Below are 18,571 nucleotides of genomic sequence, written 5' to 3'. Positions count from 1 at the left end.
AATATAAAGTTGTATCCTTGTATTTATAATGAGTTTATTTATCATACATTCTTACTGAGTTTACCTTCAAATGATACGTACAACCACCTACACTCGAATCCTACAACAATGAAAGACCTTGGGTAAAAAAAACCTTTCTTTATAGTTTTCTCTTTTGGCCTCTATGAAAGGAATGCTTTTGTATTTGGTCTACATATTAATAATGTGTAAGCAGTGTTTAGATCTGTTGTGCAGTTACTTGTTTCTTGGAATTTCATCCTCAATATTAGTCTTGTTTACATAAAGTAACAGGACCATATAAAATCTCCTTAATACATTAAACTTTATTGTGTACAATAAAACTACAATGTATTCTTAAGAACAAAATTAATACAAAAACTCACAAAACCAATTTAATACAAAAACCATTTGATGAACGCGCAATGTAAGTAAGTCTCGGTTCTATTACACTCCTTAATTTGATAAATTATAAGAAGCAATGTCTTATTTTCGAACGAAAGTAATTGAATTGTATGGGGATTTCTTCTTCAATAATTCTTTTCTTATTTTTTTCTTCTTTTGATTTTGTAATGATTGATTTGCTATTGAAGATTTTTTCACTTCTTGTGTTTGGTCCAAAGAGATAGTTGACTTGATAAAATGTGGTTTTGTTTCGATATTCCATATGTAATCTCCAGTTTTTCTCATTGTTTCTGTCCGAAATGACAGAACACCGTTCGATTCAGCTTTTTGGTTTCTTCTGTCTTTTACATCGTTTCCATACGCAGTGGCTGTCTGGTCAGAATTAGAATCTACTGTAGGCTGCTGCGAAAGTTCTTTAGGTATTTTACTTACATTTTGGTGAATTGTTGTAAAATCATCGTTTTTATGGTTATTTGTATCCTTTACCAATGTTAAAGTTGGCTGGTTTGACGATGCAATCCCGCCGCAATCGTTTGAATCAGAATAATCCCTATTCATATCTATAGTTTTAGAGTCAATATGTTGAGGTTGTTTTTTATTGATAGAAGTTTCTTTCACATATACTTCTATGTTAGCTTTTTCTGCACTGTTTGTTAACCGTTGATCAAATTGCATACCATTATTTTCAATATCCCGTAATCTTTCATTGCCATTATTCGAATCTCGAGGATTCAACTTTTCAGTAACAAATGGATTTTGTGGTTCATTTGTCATTAACTCTGTATATCTTTTCGTTACAACTTCTTCAACTATATTTTTGGATTGATTGTTTTCAGCATCTATAGATTTACAAAAAGGTATATTTATGGTACCATCAGAACTTTTCACAGGTTTTATTTGGTCGTGCGTAGGTGCTTGTAATGTGTTTTCAAACGTCAGATCTTTTGATGATATTTCTATTATATTTTGGAAATTGTCGTCACCCTCTTTATTTCTTTGCTTTGTAAATGGTACAAGTTGCTCTACCATTGTAGTATGCAAATTATTACTATGTTCGTTGGAATGTTTCGTGTTTTGTATTTGATCTGGTGTTCGTATTCCTTGAAGTCCAGGTGATGTCAATGTGTTTTCAAATGTCTCAACTACAGATGTTGTATTGTTTTCTGAAATATTGTTTCCTTTTTCGCCTCCTTGTTGTGAAAAAGGCACAGTTTGTTCTACCACTGTAGTAGGCAAAGTATCGCTATAGTCGTTGGAACTTTTCACATTTTCTTTTTGATTTTGTGTTGGTAATTTTTTAAGTTCAGGTATTGGTGATATGTTTTCAAATGTCATTTCTTCAGATATGCTGATATTTTTAGACTTTTCGCTTCCCCTGTCATCGTGTCCTTGTTGTGAAAAATATATAATCGGTTCTACCACTGTAGTATGCAAAGTATCAGAATTGTCGTTTGAATTTTTCACATTTCCTTTTTGATTTTGTGTTGGTAATTTGTTTAGTTCTGGCGTTGGTGATATGTTTTCAAATGTCATTTCTACAGATTCGCTAGCATTTTTAAAATTGTCGCTTCCCTTTTCATCGTGTTCTTGTTGTGAAAAATGTAAAATCGGCTCTACCACTGTAGTAGGCAAAGTATCGTTATTTTCGTTAGAACTTTTTGCATTTATCATTTGATCTTGTGTTGGTAATCTTTGAAGTTCAGGTGCTGGTAATGTCTTTTCAGATGTCTTTTCTACAGTTGTGCTTATATTTTTGAAATTTTCGCTTCCTTTGTTATCGTGTTCTTGTGAAAACGGTAAAATTTGTTCTACCATCGTAGTAGGCAAAGTATCGTCTTTGTCGATGGAACTGTTCACATTTTTTATTTGATCTTGTGTAGATAATCTTTGAAGTTCAGGTGTTGGTGATATGTTTTCAGATGTCTTCACTTCAGATGTATTAGTATTTTGGGAATTTTTGCCTCCTTCTTCTGTGTCTTTTTGTTGTGCAAGAGATATAATTGGCTCTACCATCGTAGTTTGCAAGTTATTTTCGTTAGAACTCTTCATATTTTCTATCAGCTCGGGTGATGAGTTTTCAGATATTTGAACAACAGATATGCTAGTAATTTCGGAATTATCGCTTCTCTCTTTTTCGCTTCCTTGTAATAAAGATGAACCTTTCTCTATTGTAGAAAGCAAAGTACCATTACTGCCATGGTTTTTCTCGTCACAGTGACTGCCACGACTTGCAGACACAGGACTCTTTTCGGAATTATACATTTCAGTTTCACCAGTCATCAATTTGTCTTCAACACTTTTGTGGACAATTAATATATCCCTTCCATTCTGCTGAACAAAGGACTTTTCTCGTTTTCGTGAACTACCCATACCAACAGTTAGAGCTGTCCGTATGTCAAACACAAAACGTCTTTTACGTGGTAGTGCTGTAAAATTACAAAATATAGCTATATTATAATTTTTTGTATTAAATCTCTGGATTTTTTAACGAGTAAAAAATTGATGTCAGAATTGGGACAAATTTTACATTGCCCTCCTAGGTAATGCTCAAATAATCATTACTTTTCATAAGATTCTACTAAATAGTCATCCTACCAAAATTGAAATGGTATATATTCAGATAACCAAAGTGTAAAACATCATTTAAATATTATGTTTGCATTAAGTTAGGATTTAATTTCTCTATAATCTGATCATTAAAAATAATGATAACATACATGTAAAGATATTTTAAAAGACTTTAAAAATTTCGAATGATTTATATAAAAATAAGAAGATGTGGTATAATTGCCACCGAAACAACTTTTCATCCGAGATCAAAAGAGTAAAGATCACCGCACAGACTTCAATCATGAGCAAAACACATACCACATAGTAAGCTTTTACATGTTTACCTTGATTTTTCACGCGTACTCTGCCTTTAATTTTCTTCCACCAATATATAAATGCAACAATACCAACAATAACTAATAACAGGATCACTACCACCACAATAGCTATCACCACTGTATTACTTGACGATTCTGGTTTAGAAAATAATGTGCATTTATTTAACACAGATTCATGATTGTTGCCTTTTAGTTAAATAACGAATAATGTACATTGTTACAAATGAAATACCTTCATGAGTAACCAAACATTATTTATTCTTAAAACTACACTAAGGTGTAACATATAAAGTGTATAGGGAAGATGTCTAGAATGATAAGCTGCGTTAAATAACAGTTCGTCTGAAGGTAAATATGAATGAGTGTGCTAAATACATACAAAAACAAAACTTTTAAAACTTTATTTGGTTTTTCTTCCATATCATCTTTTTATCAAAGAATTAAGAGAAAGATTTTTAAAACCTCTCATAATAGGTCCTAATTGTCCATCCGAATAACATAAACATAAAACATCTTATTGCTATTACTGTTTGATTTATGTGTTTTAAAAGTGTGATTCTCTTATTGTTTATCTTATAATGAATAACGAAATATTAAGCTCATATACTACAAAAATAGTCATTGCAAAGGTATCCGGTACCAAACCCAAGATGTTCGTTCGTTAAAAATAAAGGCGCAGCACTAAATTCAAATGTCAGTTGCAACTATGTAACACAAAAATGCTATTAAAACATTTTTTTCACAAGAAAATGTAAAGAGTCTCCTATCGTGTTGGTGTAGACCTTTTTATTTTTGTGTGAATTAAGTTCATGGAGATTTTACTTGTATACTTGTATCCTTTTCGTAGGATATGGTTTATCTGGATAAAGAAAACCAGCATACATATCTTTAAGAAAGTTGTATCTTATCTGTTTGTAAAAGGTAGTCTTACCAGGACTAGAACTTGTGCTTTCTGGTTTTGGAAAACAGTTGGCTTCTTTTGTAATAGCATTACCTAGTTAAATAAAGTATGAAACATGAGATTTATAAATACAAAGTTATTTGTGTATATTTCTGAATTTTAGATGTTAGATTTTAGATATTCTTGATAGCAGATTGCTGCTTAATTGGAAGCTTTCATTACACAGATTGTTTTAATATAATGAAAATATGAAGAAAAGAGTAAGGGCCGATTTTGGCCTCAAATTTCAGGTTCATCTGACGAAAGATATGGGACACTTTTTAAACACTTAACTGATTTACTCATTAAAAACGCTCAGATGCAAGCTTAAATATGAAAAATCTATCAAATATGCCAAAAATTGTCACTTTTCAGATGATTTTTGTCAAAAATGAAAGTGGCCGCATCCTTGTTAATACTCAATCTTTATAAATGTTATGTACTATCATCAAATACAACTTACATTTCAATATTTAGAATGAACACAAATGCAGCCACTTTCATTTAAGACGGAAACCGTCTAAAATTTATCTAAAATGCTAGAATTGTGAAAATTTCAGTAATTTAGCATGGCTTAATGATGCTAGTACCCGATATATGTGCATTGTATTGTGAAAAAAACAGCCAATATTTATGTAGCAGAAGCATTCTTCTTTCCAATAAATAACTAAAAGTTTACATTTTAATAATTTTGTAAAACTGCTATATTTTGTGGCCAAAAAGGGGTCTCACTGAACCTACTCCTTTATTCGAAAGATTTACGAACGTATCATAATTTGGTTGATATTGATGGACTATCTGTGTCACAGATAACTACAAATATGTTCCAATTGTTCCAGCAACAATTGCATCATCTTAATAACACTCTTATACGATTGTGAAATCACCAAGATGTTAACATGTAGGAAGAATATGGCGGGTACCACTAGTGAAGTAGGAATGCGCTAATGTTCTCTTTTATTTATATTTTGCCCTTTATTCTATGTTCTTTGTTTCTCTAATCTATATCTTTTGCTAATTTGTCTCTATTTCTTATTTTATGCTCTTTTCCCTTTTATTCCTTTTTTTAATATTTTGTTTTCTATAAAGCCAATCCAAAATCTATATAGTTATATTCTTATCATTTTGTTTATTTTTGATAGATGTCGTCTGCGATCATTATAAAGTTAATTGAACATGCCTTTAATTCAGTACGCAAGACGCACAAAATTTAGTTTTAGTTTTAAATTGTCATAAATATGAAATACATCATAATAAGCTAACCGTTAGGAACGAGATACAGTACAGCACCTATGACATCGAAAGCTTTAGGATATAATTTAGTTGTATCTGGCATCTTATCTGCTGTTTGTTCTTTATGACACACCCGTGCACGTTGAGAAATAGTAACATTATCACCATCAGTCCTTGTAATCTGCAATGTAAACAAATCAGTGAAAACCATCTTAAGGACTAATCATTATGATAGATAAACTCATCATAGATACCAGGATTGAAATTTTGTATTTGCGCCAGACGCGCGTTTCGTATTCAAAAGACTCATCAGTGACGCTCGAATAAAAAATAAAGTTAAAAAGGCCAATAAAAGTACGAAGTTGAAAAGCATTGAGGACCAAAAAATTCTTACAGTTTTTCCAAATACAGCTAAGGAAATTCATAATTCCTGTGTTAGAAAAGCCTAAGTATTTCAAAAATTTTAAGTTTTGTAAATAGTTAATTTATAATTATGACCATATAAATGATAAGTGCTAACTTCTTGGTTGGCGATACCCTAGGGGAATAAAATTTCAACCAGCAGTGTCATCGACCCAGTGATAGTAGCTTAAAATCATGGAAATCAATGTAAGCATATCCTTTTATACTGTTCCTTGTACTTAGATATCACTTTGTTTTTATAATTGATGTAAACAGTTTGGCTAGATAGGGGTGTTCTACCCCTGATATAGATTACATTACCTGTATTTTCAAAAACCTCGCGGAATGTTAGGTCCTTTTTAACTTTTTACTTTGTTTGGCTTTTTTACATTTTCTTTATTTGTGCGTCATTGGTGAGTCATTTGTAACCTAAAACGCGCATCTGGTTTGCAAAATTAGAATCCAGTTAATAAAACATTCGAATTGCAACATTCATTTCTAAAACGTGATTGGTAACCTTATCATGCGGGTAAAATTGTATTTTCCAGCATATACACACAAAGAATACAATCATCGCCAAGTATCACAAAAACGACAAAATAATATAATCAGTATTTGATAAGACTTATAGAGTTTTGTTCTTACCATACATGTAAACTTGTAGTATATTTGATCGTCAATATTAGAATCAAGATTTATGATGCTAGTTATGTAGGTATCATCTGTCTGTATACAAAGTAAACATCCAACATTGTTGTTCTCTATAAAATACAAAAATTAACAACATGAATGTATAACTAGTAATCGATAGTAACATTATGTTGTAGAAATTTCTAATTTTAAATTTGACATCCATTTCTCTTTTATTTTTCACTTCTAATTTGTTCTTACTAAATACCAACTTAAAATTTCTTACTTCCAACTTGACACTTCGCTGTTGCGAGTGGACATTTCGATGTTCTAACTTAACATTTTTCACTCTCAGCTTGAAAAAATCTTACATGAAACTTTACATTTCTTAATAGAAAAGCATTACCACAATTATGGGGAGTTCGTACAATGAGACTCATACTGAAAGGGAAAGACAAATGTCGCGCTATTTCTACCTATCTTCATTTCCAAGTGGCAGTGGGAGTCTACATATTCCGATTCTCAAAAGTGATTCACACACTTTTCAGACGTTGTTTTTATTTCATTTTGTTACAAATTGTAAATTTGTTCTTCACTTGACGCTTAGCGAACATATTTATTTTAAAATCATCGGCTGTCAAACAGTTTACTTTCTCATTGTTTAATTAAAACGCAAGTCAAATTATTATTATAAAATATCATACCGGAATGTCCGACTTTAACAGTACAACTTGTAGTACTATAAGTTATATTTAAAGATGAAAATGTTTCATCACCACTGTCATATGCCCAATTTCCAGAATTAGTTTCACTAGTACAGAAATCTGTAGAGGAGAGTTCAAACTGAAACGCCCCGAGCATCGGTGATGAACAAGTCTGTAAAGCTTCAAGTTCGTGGCCTAAAAACGAAAAAATCTTTCACGTTTTACCTTTTCTAAACAAAATTTAACCATACAATACTTTATAAAGCCATTTGTATCAGACGTTTGTTTCTTCTTATACTTTCTCGGTATCACTTAGTCTGTGAAGATTTTTTTATTTCCAACAATGTCAATAGAATATATATAGTTTTAAACAAAAAATCATAATCTACAATCACATTTAGTAAAGCTTAGCAACAATGACTTCTTATCCATACGAAATTTCAAAAAAAAAATAATGCTAAAATTGTATATGGGAGACAACTCTATTTGCCTAATGAACAAATTTATCCTTACATTTGGTGAATGATAACAATAACTTACACAAATTGTGTTCTATATTCTTGATGATTTTAAAAATCATGCAATTGATGATATACAATATATTTGTGAAATCACCTAAAGTCTGTATCGGACATTAAAAATCTTTGTTTTATACAAGTTGTTGGCATGAAATGAGTTATGTTTGTCTCGTATAATTTATGGTGGCATGATGATAACGCACTAACGGGAGGATTGTGATTGGTTTTTATATGATGAAGGCATAATCTTTCAATCAGTTTTATTAAAGTCTGAGGCTTAAAGTTTCTTCTGTTTATTTTTAAAAATCGAAATCGGACTTACTTAAACTCTGCATTTCTATGTGTGCTTTTTATTGGCCAGAGGTGTATTGTGTGTGTTTATGGACAAGGGAGGCTTAAATAGTTCAAACATTTTTTTAACTCGGCCGCATACTTTGTACATGTCCCAATTGTGGAATATCTAGCCGTGTGTGTGTGTGTGTGTGTGTGTGTGTGTTGTTTTTCTTAAATTTTGGGTTATTTGTATGCTTCGGTGTTTAAATGTGCGTCCATTTCGCTGAACGAGAATACCTTATTGTTTAGGGGCCAGCTGAAGCCGCATCCGGGTGCGGGATTGCATTTGCTGCGTTGAAGACCCATTGGTTGACTCGGGCTTTTTTCTGCACTTTAGTCGGGCTGTTTGTATTCTCTTTGAAAAATTCATTGTTTCCATCCTCTTTTAGAAAAACAAAACAAAACAAAATATAGAAAAAGAGGTCAATTCCCCAAGCGCCTGTGAAATTATCATTTACAAATTTCGCGATTTGGCTCATGTAACAGTGTTGCTCACATCTGATATGTCTGCATAACTATGTTAATTTGGCATTTAACGGTTTGTTATGTTTCTGGTGTTTCCATTTGTAAACACTGAAAATGTGACCTTTCAGACGGTGGACGATTAACGCATGTAGGGCAAGAGTATGCTACTGTTTCCAGTCATATTGTTGTCTGTTGAATACCATTCCTGTATTTATGCAAATTATTTGAACATTGTTTATTTTGATTTGATTTTAAAAGGATATCTCAGACTATAGGCACATGTTGCTGGCCTCGATGTCTTCTGTTTTGAATTTACTGGTATCCCTTCAAGCAATGGCAATATTTCTTATATATTCTTACCATTTTTTACCATAATATGAAACTGCTGTAGACTAATAGGCGTCTGACAAAACGCAGAAATACGTTTATCAGAAGTGTCAGCAATAACAGCTATTGTTCTCTCGTTGTTCGTGTCCTCGTCTGAAAAAAGTGTTTTTTGTGCTGACATGAATTATCATTGATATGGTTATATTTATGAATTAACTGTTTACAAAATTTAGAATTTTTGAAATACCAAGGCTTTTATATCTCAGGCATAGATTACCTTAGCTGGATTTGAGAAAACTTTTAGGAATTTTGGTCCTCAATGCTCTTCAACTTCGTACTTTTATTGGCCTTTTTAACTTTATTTTTGGATTCGAGCGTCACTGATGGGTCTTTTGTAGACAAAACGCGCGTCTGGCGTATATATAAAATTTAGTCCTGGTATCTATGATGAGTTTATTGTATATTTAGCCCACCATTTGTTTAATGAATTTACTATATGCTAGATTCTTTTATCAAATGACAAAATATAACAAGATGTATTCTTCTACTATCTTCATACCCCGGAAAGATAGGCTAACATGCATTTATTATTTGTTAAATCTCTTCTGTTTATTTTGTTTAAAATTATAATTAGACACGTTTCCTGTCGTCATTTTCTTCAAAACTCATGTTCTTCGATAATTATTATCAATTCACTGTTCTTTGAAACCTTCCTGTTCGAATCAATATTGAAAGACAGGGACATATTCCTTGCATTCAATTGACTTTGATTGTACCTTCAAACGTTTCTTTTCTATTTTCTTTTTTTAAGGAATTCAATGTTGAAGTCAGACCTCAGATTCTTGAATTGAGAATGAAAATGGTGAATATGTCCCTGAGACATCAACACGACCAGAGAGCAGAGTACCACCGAAGGTCATCGATGGCATATGGTAAAGTAACTTGGATTCTGGCACTAGATGTATTTTCTCGATTTTGTTGTGTTTTTAGGGTTCATGTATCATGTATTTCCTTTACTTCATAGTACTGTAATTATAAGGTCATCTAAATATACATGTTACTGCCAAGAAACCGTTTTTATGTATTATAAGTATAATTCAACAATACTCCGAACAAATATCGGACTATTATGTTTTGTTTTATTATGTAAATAATGGTTCCACATTATTTCTAAATGTGTAGCTTTTACTTACCAGACTGAAGATAATAATAAAAAGAATAATCAGTAATCTGTGTGACTTCCATACATAAATAGTAATAATACTGTCCTGATACACCACTTATATCGGCTGTGATGCTCTCTGTTGTTCTGAAAACAATTAGTACTCTGACTATCAAAATACAGTATGTATCAAATATTATGATAATGTGCATTCAAAATAATGCAACACCTTCAGTTTGAAATAGGAACGCAACACTGATTAATCAGTATAGTCGGGTAAGAATCACCACCCCGAAAACAAACAAAAACAAACTCCAACCCAAGATAAACAAAAAGCAAAATCAAATCAAGATGTGTATTAACATATGGCCTTTCCCTGCAAGATTGTTGCTATTGTTGGGGAAAGAGGTTCCTGTTTGACCGTGTTGAATGTCAAAATATGGAACCATGTCTGGTAGGAATGGGGCTCTATTTGCTAGAAAACCCTTACTGTATCTCTTTGATCGATTTGTAGGTGGCCTATTGAAGGGTTCCTTGTTAACTTATTTTTCGAATGTAAGTCCTTATTTCCTGCCCATCGTCTCAATACCTTCTTATTGTATGTTTACATTTCATATTGTGATTGTTATTATATAATTTCAATGTAAATATTGAATACATATAAGGGAACGTTCAGTTAAATATTCAAATCTTATGTGGAATTTCGTTTCATGTGTGTAATTCAGTTTTAAGGGTATGTTTTGTGTTCATATTATTCTCCATTTCTAGTCTTTGAAATATAACAAATTATGACTTCTGAGAAAACACCTGTCTATTGTGATAGTCAAATAAAATTGAGAATGGAAATGGGGAATGTGCCAAAGAGACAACAACCCGACCATAGAAAATAACAACAGCAGAAGGTCACCAACAGGTCTTCAATGTAGCGAGAAATTCCCGCACCCGGAGGCGTCCTTCAACTGGACACTAAAAAAATATATACTAGTTCAGTGATAATGAACGCCATACTAATTAAAGACTGAATTTACGCTGAAGATGTCTATTGGTTTCAGTTTTGTATTGGAAATGCTGTCTTAATGACGTACATTCGTTTGTATTCATATTCATATTACCTGACAACATATTTATTATCCTCTGTCATATAACAGGTAAGATTTGAAGTGCTTCCTTTTCGACTGATGGTGTAACCTGAAAGGTACATGTGTGTCCCTCCACTGAACTGTACATCATAAAACTTGCTATCAGACCAGGTTCCAGTCATATACGATGGAAAGGTACAAGGCGATACAGAAACTAGGGAAAACAAAGGTAAAGTGTATAGAACTATTTTTGATATATTCGGAAACACATAAAATTCAATGCTAATTGCTTTTTCGGTTAAACACGCAACAGCCATGCTTTCCTATTTCTGAATATTCTTTTGCAAGTTTGGTTTAAATTATAATTGTTTTCTTTTTTTTTTTGTGTGGAGACCATTTTTCTTACTCACTCAAACTGCCGATTTAAGCTGTATTTGTCATATTTATATAAGTACGTCTGAGTCAGTGACAACTCTACAACAGATGTATCCATCGGATCGCCATCAATGATGGTGATACATGGCTGTGTACATAATGTATATACAACTCGTCTAACATCAACCCAACAATGTTAGATCTGTAAATTTGCTTTCGCATATTTTTGGTTCTTCCCTCGCCGGGATTCGAACCCATGCTACTGTGATATCGTGACACCAAATCGCCTGCACTGCAGCCGTCCCGCTAGACCACACGACCACCTGGGCTCGGTTCGAATCCCGGCGAGGGAAGAACCAAAAATTTGCGAAAGCAAATTTACAGATCTAACATTGTTGGGTTGATGTTTAGACGAGTTGTATATACATTATGTACACAGCCATGTATCACCATCATTGATGGCGATCCGATGGATACATCTGTTGTAGGGTTGTCACTGACTCAGACGTACTTATAAATATAATTATTTTCTGTGACTGTATCTTACATTCATTTGTAGGATCCTTTACTATAGATAATTTAGCTGATCTGTAACAATAACATCTTCATGCCTTATATATCATGTACTGCAGTACGCCGCTAGATTAAAACTGACGTGGAAAGGTAACACACGGCCAGCGAAAGCTCTTTTTTTGAGAGCCCAGGTGGTCGTGTGGTCTAGCGGGACGGCTGCAGTGCAGGCGATTTGGTGTCACGATATCACAGTAGCATGGGTTCGAATCCCGGCGAGGGAAGAACCAAAAATTTGCGAAAGCAAATTTACAGATCTAACATTGTTGGGTTGATGTTTAGACGAGTTGTATATACAATATGTACACAGCCATGTATCACCATCATTGATGGCGATCCGATGGATACATCTGTTGTAGAGTTGTCACTGACTCAGACGTACTTATAAATATAATTATTTTCTGTGACTGTATATTACATTAATTTGTAGGATCCTTTACTATAGATAATTTAGCTGATCTGTAACAATAACATCTTCATGCCTTATATATCATGTACTGTAGTACGCCGCTAGATTAAAACTGACGAGGAAAGGTAACACACGGCCAGCGAAAGCTCTTTTTTAGCTCACCTGGCCCGAAGGGCCAAGTGAGCTTTTCCCATCACTTTGCGTCCGGCGTCCGTCGTCCTGCGTCCGTCGTCGTCCTGCGTCCGTCGTCGTTAACTTTTACAAAAATCTTCTCCTCTGAAACTACTGGGCCAAATCAAACCAAACTTGGCCACAATCATCATTGGGGTATCTAGTTTAAAAAATGTGTGGCGTGACCCGGTCAACCAACCAAGATGGCCGCCACGGCTAAAAATAGAACATAGGGGTAAAATGCAGTTTTTGGCTTATAACTCAAAAACCAAAGCATTTAGAGCAAATCTGACATGGGGTAAAAATGTTTATCAGGTCAAGATCTATCTGCCCTGAAATTTTCAGATGAATCGGTCAATCAGTTGTTGGGTTGCTGCCCCTGAATTGGTAATTTTGAAGAAATTTTGCTGTTTTTGGTTATTATCTTGAATATTATTATAGTTAGAGATAAACTGTAAACAGCAATAATGTTCAGCAAAGTAAGATCTACAAATAAGTCAACATGACCAAAATGGTCAGTTGACCCGTTTAGGAGTTATTGCCCTTTATAGTCAATTTTTAACCATTTTTCGTTAATTAAAGTAATCTTTTACAAAAATCTTCTCCTCTGAAACTACTTGGCCAAATTAATCCAAACTTGGCCACAATCATCTTTTGGGTATCTAATTTAAAAAATGTGTGGCGTGACCTGGTCAACCAACCAAGATGGCCGCCACGGCTAAAAATAGAACAAAGGGGTAAAATGCAGTTTTTGGCTTATAACTCAAAAACCAAAGCATTTTGAGGAAATCTGACATGGGATAAAAATGTTTATCAGGTCAAGATCTATCTGCCCTAAAATTTTCAGATGAATCGGTCAATCGGTTGTTGGGTTGCTGCCCCTGAATTGGTAATTTTGAGGAAATTTTGCTGTTTTTGGTTATTATCTTGAATATTATTATAGATAGAGATAAACTGTAAACAGCAATAATGTTCAGCAAAGTAAGATCTACAAATAAGTCAACATGACTAAAATGGTCAGTTGACCCGTTTAGGAGTTATTGCCCTTTATAGTCAATTTTTAACCATTTTTCGTAAATTAAAGTAATCTTTTACAAAAATCTTCTCCTCTGAAACGACTTGGCCAAATTAATCCAAACTTGGCCACAATCATCTTTGGGGTATCTAGTTTAAAAAATGTGTGGCGTGACCTGGTCAACCAACCAAGATGGCCGCCACCGCTAAAAATAGAACATAGGGGTAAAATGCAGTTTTTGGCTTATAACTCAAAAACCAAAGCATTTTGAGGAAATCTGACATGGGATAAAAATGTTTATCAGGTCAAGAACTATCTGCCCTGAAATTTTCAGATGAATCGGTCAATCGGTTGTTGGGTTGCTGCCCCTGAATTGGTAATTTTGAGGAAATTTTGCTGTTTTTGGTTATTATCTTGAATATTATTATAGATAGAGATAAATTGTAAACAGCAATAATGTTCAGCAAAGTAAGATCTACAAATAAGTCAACATGACTAAAATGGTCAGTTGACCCGTTTAGGAGTTATTGCCCTTTATAGTCAATTTTTAACCATTTTTCGTAAATTAAAGTAATCTTTTACAAAAATCTTCTCCTCTGAAACGACTTGGCCAAATTAATCCAAACTTGGCCACAATCATCTTTGGGGTATCTAGTTTAAAAAATGTGTGGCGTGACCTGGTCAACCAACCAAGATGGCCGCCACCGCTAAAAATAGAACATAGGGGTAAAATGCAGTTTTTGGCTTATAACTCAAAAACCAAAGCATTTTGAGGAAATCTGACATGGGATAAAAATGTTTATCAGGTCAAGAACTATCTGCCCTGAAATTTTCAGATGAATCGGTCAATCGGTTGTTGGGTTGCTGCCCCTGAATTGGTAATTTTGAGGAAATTTTGCTGTTTTTGGTTATTATCTTGAATATTATTATAGATAGAGATAAATTGTAAACAGCAATAATGTTCAGCAAAGTAAGATCTACAAATAAGTCAACATGACCAAAATGGTCAGTTGACCCGTTTAGGAGTTATTGCCCTTTATAGTCAATCTTTAACCATTTTTCATAAATCTAAGTAATCTTTTACAAAATCTCCACTGAAACTACTAGGCCACAATCATCTTTGAGGTATCTAGTTTGAAAAATGTGTCCGATGACCTGGCCATTCAACCAAGATGGCCGCCACGGCTAAAAATAGAACATAGGGGTAAAATGCAGTTTTTTGCTTATAACTATGAAACCAAAGCATCTAGAGCAAATCTGACAAGAAGTTAAATTGTTAATCAAGTCAATATCTATCTGCCCTGAATTTTTCAGATGAATTGGACAACTGGTTGTTGGGTTGCTGCCCTCCAATTGGTAATTTTTAAAGAAATTTTGCCGTTTTTGGTTATCTTGAATACTATTATAGATAGCGATAAACTGTAAACAGCAATAATGTTCAGCAAAGTTAGATCTACAAATAAGTCAACATGACCTAAATGGTCAATTGACCCCTTAAGGAGTTATTGCCCTTTATAGTCAATTTTTAACAATTTTCATTAATTTGGTAAATTTATGTAAATTTTTACCAAATATAGTTCTCTGTTACTAATGGGCAAAGTTCATGATAGATATAATTGTAAGAAGCAAAATCGTTCAGTAAAGTAAGAACTTCAAACACATCACCATCACCAAAATACAATTTTGTCATGAATCCATTTGTGTCCTTTGTTTAATATGCACATAGACCAAGGTGAGCGACACAGGCTCTTTAGAGCCTCTAGTTTGAGAGCCCAGGTGGTCGTGTGGTCTAGCGGGACGGCTGCAGTGCAGGCGATTTGGTGTCACGATATCACAGTAGCATGGGTTCGAATCCCGGCGAGGGAAGAACCAAAAATTTGCGAAAGCAAATTTACAGATCTAACATTGTTGGGTTGATGTTTAGACGAGTTATATATATATATATTACGGATTACAAATGTGTTGAGGTTTGTGATTGGATAACAACACAGAGATGTCAGTATATATTCAGGAAACTGCCAGGGTATATACGACGTTTTTATCCCCAATTGGAACCTCAAAAACGTCATCATATCACCGGTTACTATGTGACGTAGTCATAAGCTATCAGACTGTCAGAGGCTCACAGAGGGAAAATAATGACGTGCTTCAGTCAATAATACATTTCTGATACAAAATCACGCAATTTACACTGTTAATACTTTAATTTAATGTTAAAAGTGTTATTATAAATTATACACACACGATAAAATTATGTTCTCAGCAAATTAGAAAATCCTTCGCGTATGCCGAACATATCAAGTTGGTTTTTCAATATATATGTGTTGTCATCAAATACCTGCACTGGAAAATAACATTAAGTCAGGGTAATCCGTAATATATGTGTAATTCAGGTCACAGAAAGGGTATATACTGTGACATTCCCGGCTTAGGGCTTATATCCCCTTCGCCTTCGGCTCAGGGGATATAAACTCTAAGCCGGGAATGTCACAGTATATACCCTGTCTGAGACCTGAATAACATATAATATAACTCGTCTAAATATATATATATAACTCGTCTAAACATCAACCCAACAATGTTAGATCTGTAAATTTGCTTTCGCAAATTTTTGGTTCTTCCCTCGCCGGGATTCGAACCCATGCTACTGTGATATCGTGACACCAAATCGCCTGCACTGCAGCCGTCCCGCTAGACCACACGACCACCTGGGCTCTACATATATATATATATATATATATATATATTATATATATATATATATATATATATATATATATATATATACGTTTATGTGTTTTTAAAACTATGGCTTTCAAAATTTTCATATTTTTATGGCAAAGATGAATAAACTTAAACGTTTTAAACTCTCATTTCTTATGTAATATTTTCATTTCTATTTTTGATGAAATTTGAAAAAAAAAAAAACCAACAACATTGAAATATATTATTAAAAGTTGTTTATTTATCTATTAATGTAAATCTCTTATAGTATTTGAACATTGAGTTAATTGCAAATAAAATACTTTACCCAAAGAATTTAAGAGCACCACACAGTTTATAAATCTCATTCTGCTTCATAACACTAAAAACTACCGAATTATTTTGTTATAGACAACTGCTTTTTTTAATTATAATAATTCTTCATGAAATTTAACACCGGACTAATATCTGTAATGAGTTGGTCATGCGTACATATCGCTTTCTTTTTACTGAATGGAATATATTTGAATGGTTTATGTGGCGATCGATATAACATTAACTTAATCTAGATTGCACTTAAATAAAAGAATGCAAAGGACGTACGCGTATATTAAGTTCATATTAGCAAGTTCCTCTTCGTACTTGTGGCCTGTTATCTATTTTATTTTTATTTCAAATTTGTGTTTTTGTGTCCTTTATAAAACCTTGTCTAATACATAACCTAGTGCCAGTTATACCAATTTACAACCCTTGTATTGAGACTAAAAGAGAGTGGTGTAGATAAAAAAAAATATCCTTGTTTTTTGAAAAATTCCATTCAGACACAAGATTCAAGTTTCCGATTTGATATTTATTTTCACATGACAAAATATGTTCTGGAACACATCATTTACTTTTTGAGTGCGTTGAAGTTAAATCAAGATGCATATTGGAGTTTTTAACACCTTGACTGGCTTTACACGGTCGTCATTGTTCTAGTGCTCCCCATCTATACATATATTTTATATGTCAAAGTGAAATTACTCAAATATATACATTTTCTCCCACTACAGAGTTTCAAAATCAGTAGAAAATTAAAGTGATGGAAATCTTTCAAGAAAAGATTGGAAGAGTAGACTGAATAATTTCAAAATCATATTTAGGTACGGTGTGGACAAAAAAGAACACAAATAAAGCACTTTTGCTGACAATTGCATTACCTGCAGGTCTTTAGAAGGATAAGCATATAATCCACAGTTCAGTCATTACATTTTTGGAAAAACATAACATCTTGACAAACAGTCAGCATGGATTCAGAACTCGTAGATCCTGTGAGACACAACTAATTTCAACAATAGAAGGAATTGCCAAACAACTGAAATCAGGGAAAGATCAAGTGGACGTAATCTTAGTCGACTTTGCATAGGCTTTTGACAAAGTCCCACACTGCAGATTACTCAACAAACTGAACAACTATGGCATTAGAGACGAAAACGTGAAATGGATAAAATCTTTCTTAGAAAAACAGGAAACAACAAGTGGTAGTTGAGGGCTGTAAGTCAACACTGGGAGACGTACTTTCAGTGGTTCCACAAGGGACTGTGTTAGGACCCTTACTCTTCTAAGTATTTATTAACGACTTACCAGAAACAGTACAACATTCAACTGTCAAACTATTCGCTGACGACTGCCTCCTATTCCACCATATCAAGAAATCCCAGGACAAAGCCAAACTACAACAGGACCTTTCAGCACTAGAAGACTGGGAAACCAAATAGCAGATGAAATTACACCCAGAAAAATGCACCGTCATCCGCATTAGCACCAACAGTTAATCCAAAAAAGAGACATACTATAAATTTCATAGCCACACTCAAGAAACTGTACTAACCAGCAAATATTTAGGAGTAAATTTGAGTGAGGACCTACAATGGAAACATCATGTTGACGTCACTGCAAAAAAAGCATCCGAATCCGTCGGATTCCATAGGCGTAATGTTCGAGAATGCAGCAAGAATGTACGGAATGCAGCCTTTATCTCTCTGGTCAGACAAACACTCGAATATGCAAGTGCGGCATGAGACCCTCATACCACTGAGAACATAAACCAGGAAGACTTAAAAATATTAAAATATCATTAGGAAACCAGACTTTAGAATGTGTACAGAACTACACATACTAAGGTATAAATTTTTCATCATCTGGGAGTTTCCAAATAGCAAAGAAAGAACTTTATAACAAAGGAATGAAAGCATATTTCAAATTA

The 18,571-nt window shown here is 33.6% G+C and overlaps 1 protein-coding gene across 1 annotated transcript; it reads right to left on the bottom strand.

Moving 5' to 3' along the window:
- Positions 1 to 303: 303 nt before the first annotated feature.
- Positions 304 to 16,776, bottom strand: LOC139513032 (uncharacterized). Its single transcript, XM_071301114.1, has 10 exons — positions 16,655 to 16,776; positions 11,117 to 11,297; positions 10,036 to 10,151; positions 8,876 to 8,995; positions 7,200 to 7,394; positions 6,511 to 6,626; positions 5,494 to 5,644; positions 4,222 to 4,284; positions 3,297 to 3,425; positions 304 to 2,828 (listed from the first exon to the last, which is right to left on the bottom strand). Exons 1-10 carry the CDS (start codon positions 16,692 to 16,694, stop codon positions 484 to 486), a joined length of 3,456 nt encoding a protein of 1,151 aa, XP_071157215.1. The 5' UTR covers positions 16,695 to 16,776; the 3' UTR covers positions 304 to 483.
- Between the last annotated feature and the right edge of the window lie 1,795 nt (positions 16,777 to 18,571).

This window comes from Mytilus edulis, chromosome 2 (genome assembly GCF_963676685.1).
Source record: "Mytilus edulis chromosome 2, xbMytEdul2.2, whole genome shotgun sequence".
NCBI lineage: Eukaryota > Metazoa > Mollusca > Bivalvia > Mytilida > Mytilidae > Mytilus > Mytilus edulis.
Note: the sequence above shows the minus strand (reverse complement) of the source record. Positions and strands in the feature narration are given on the sequence as shown.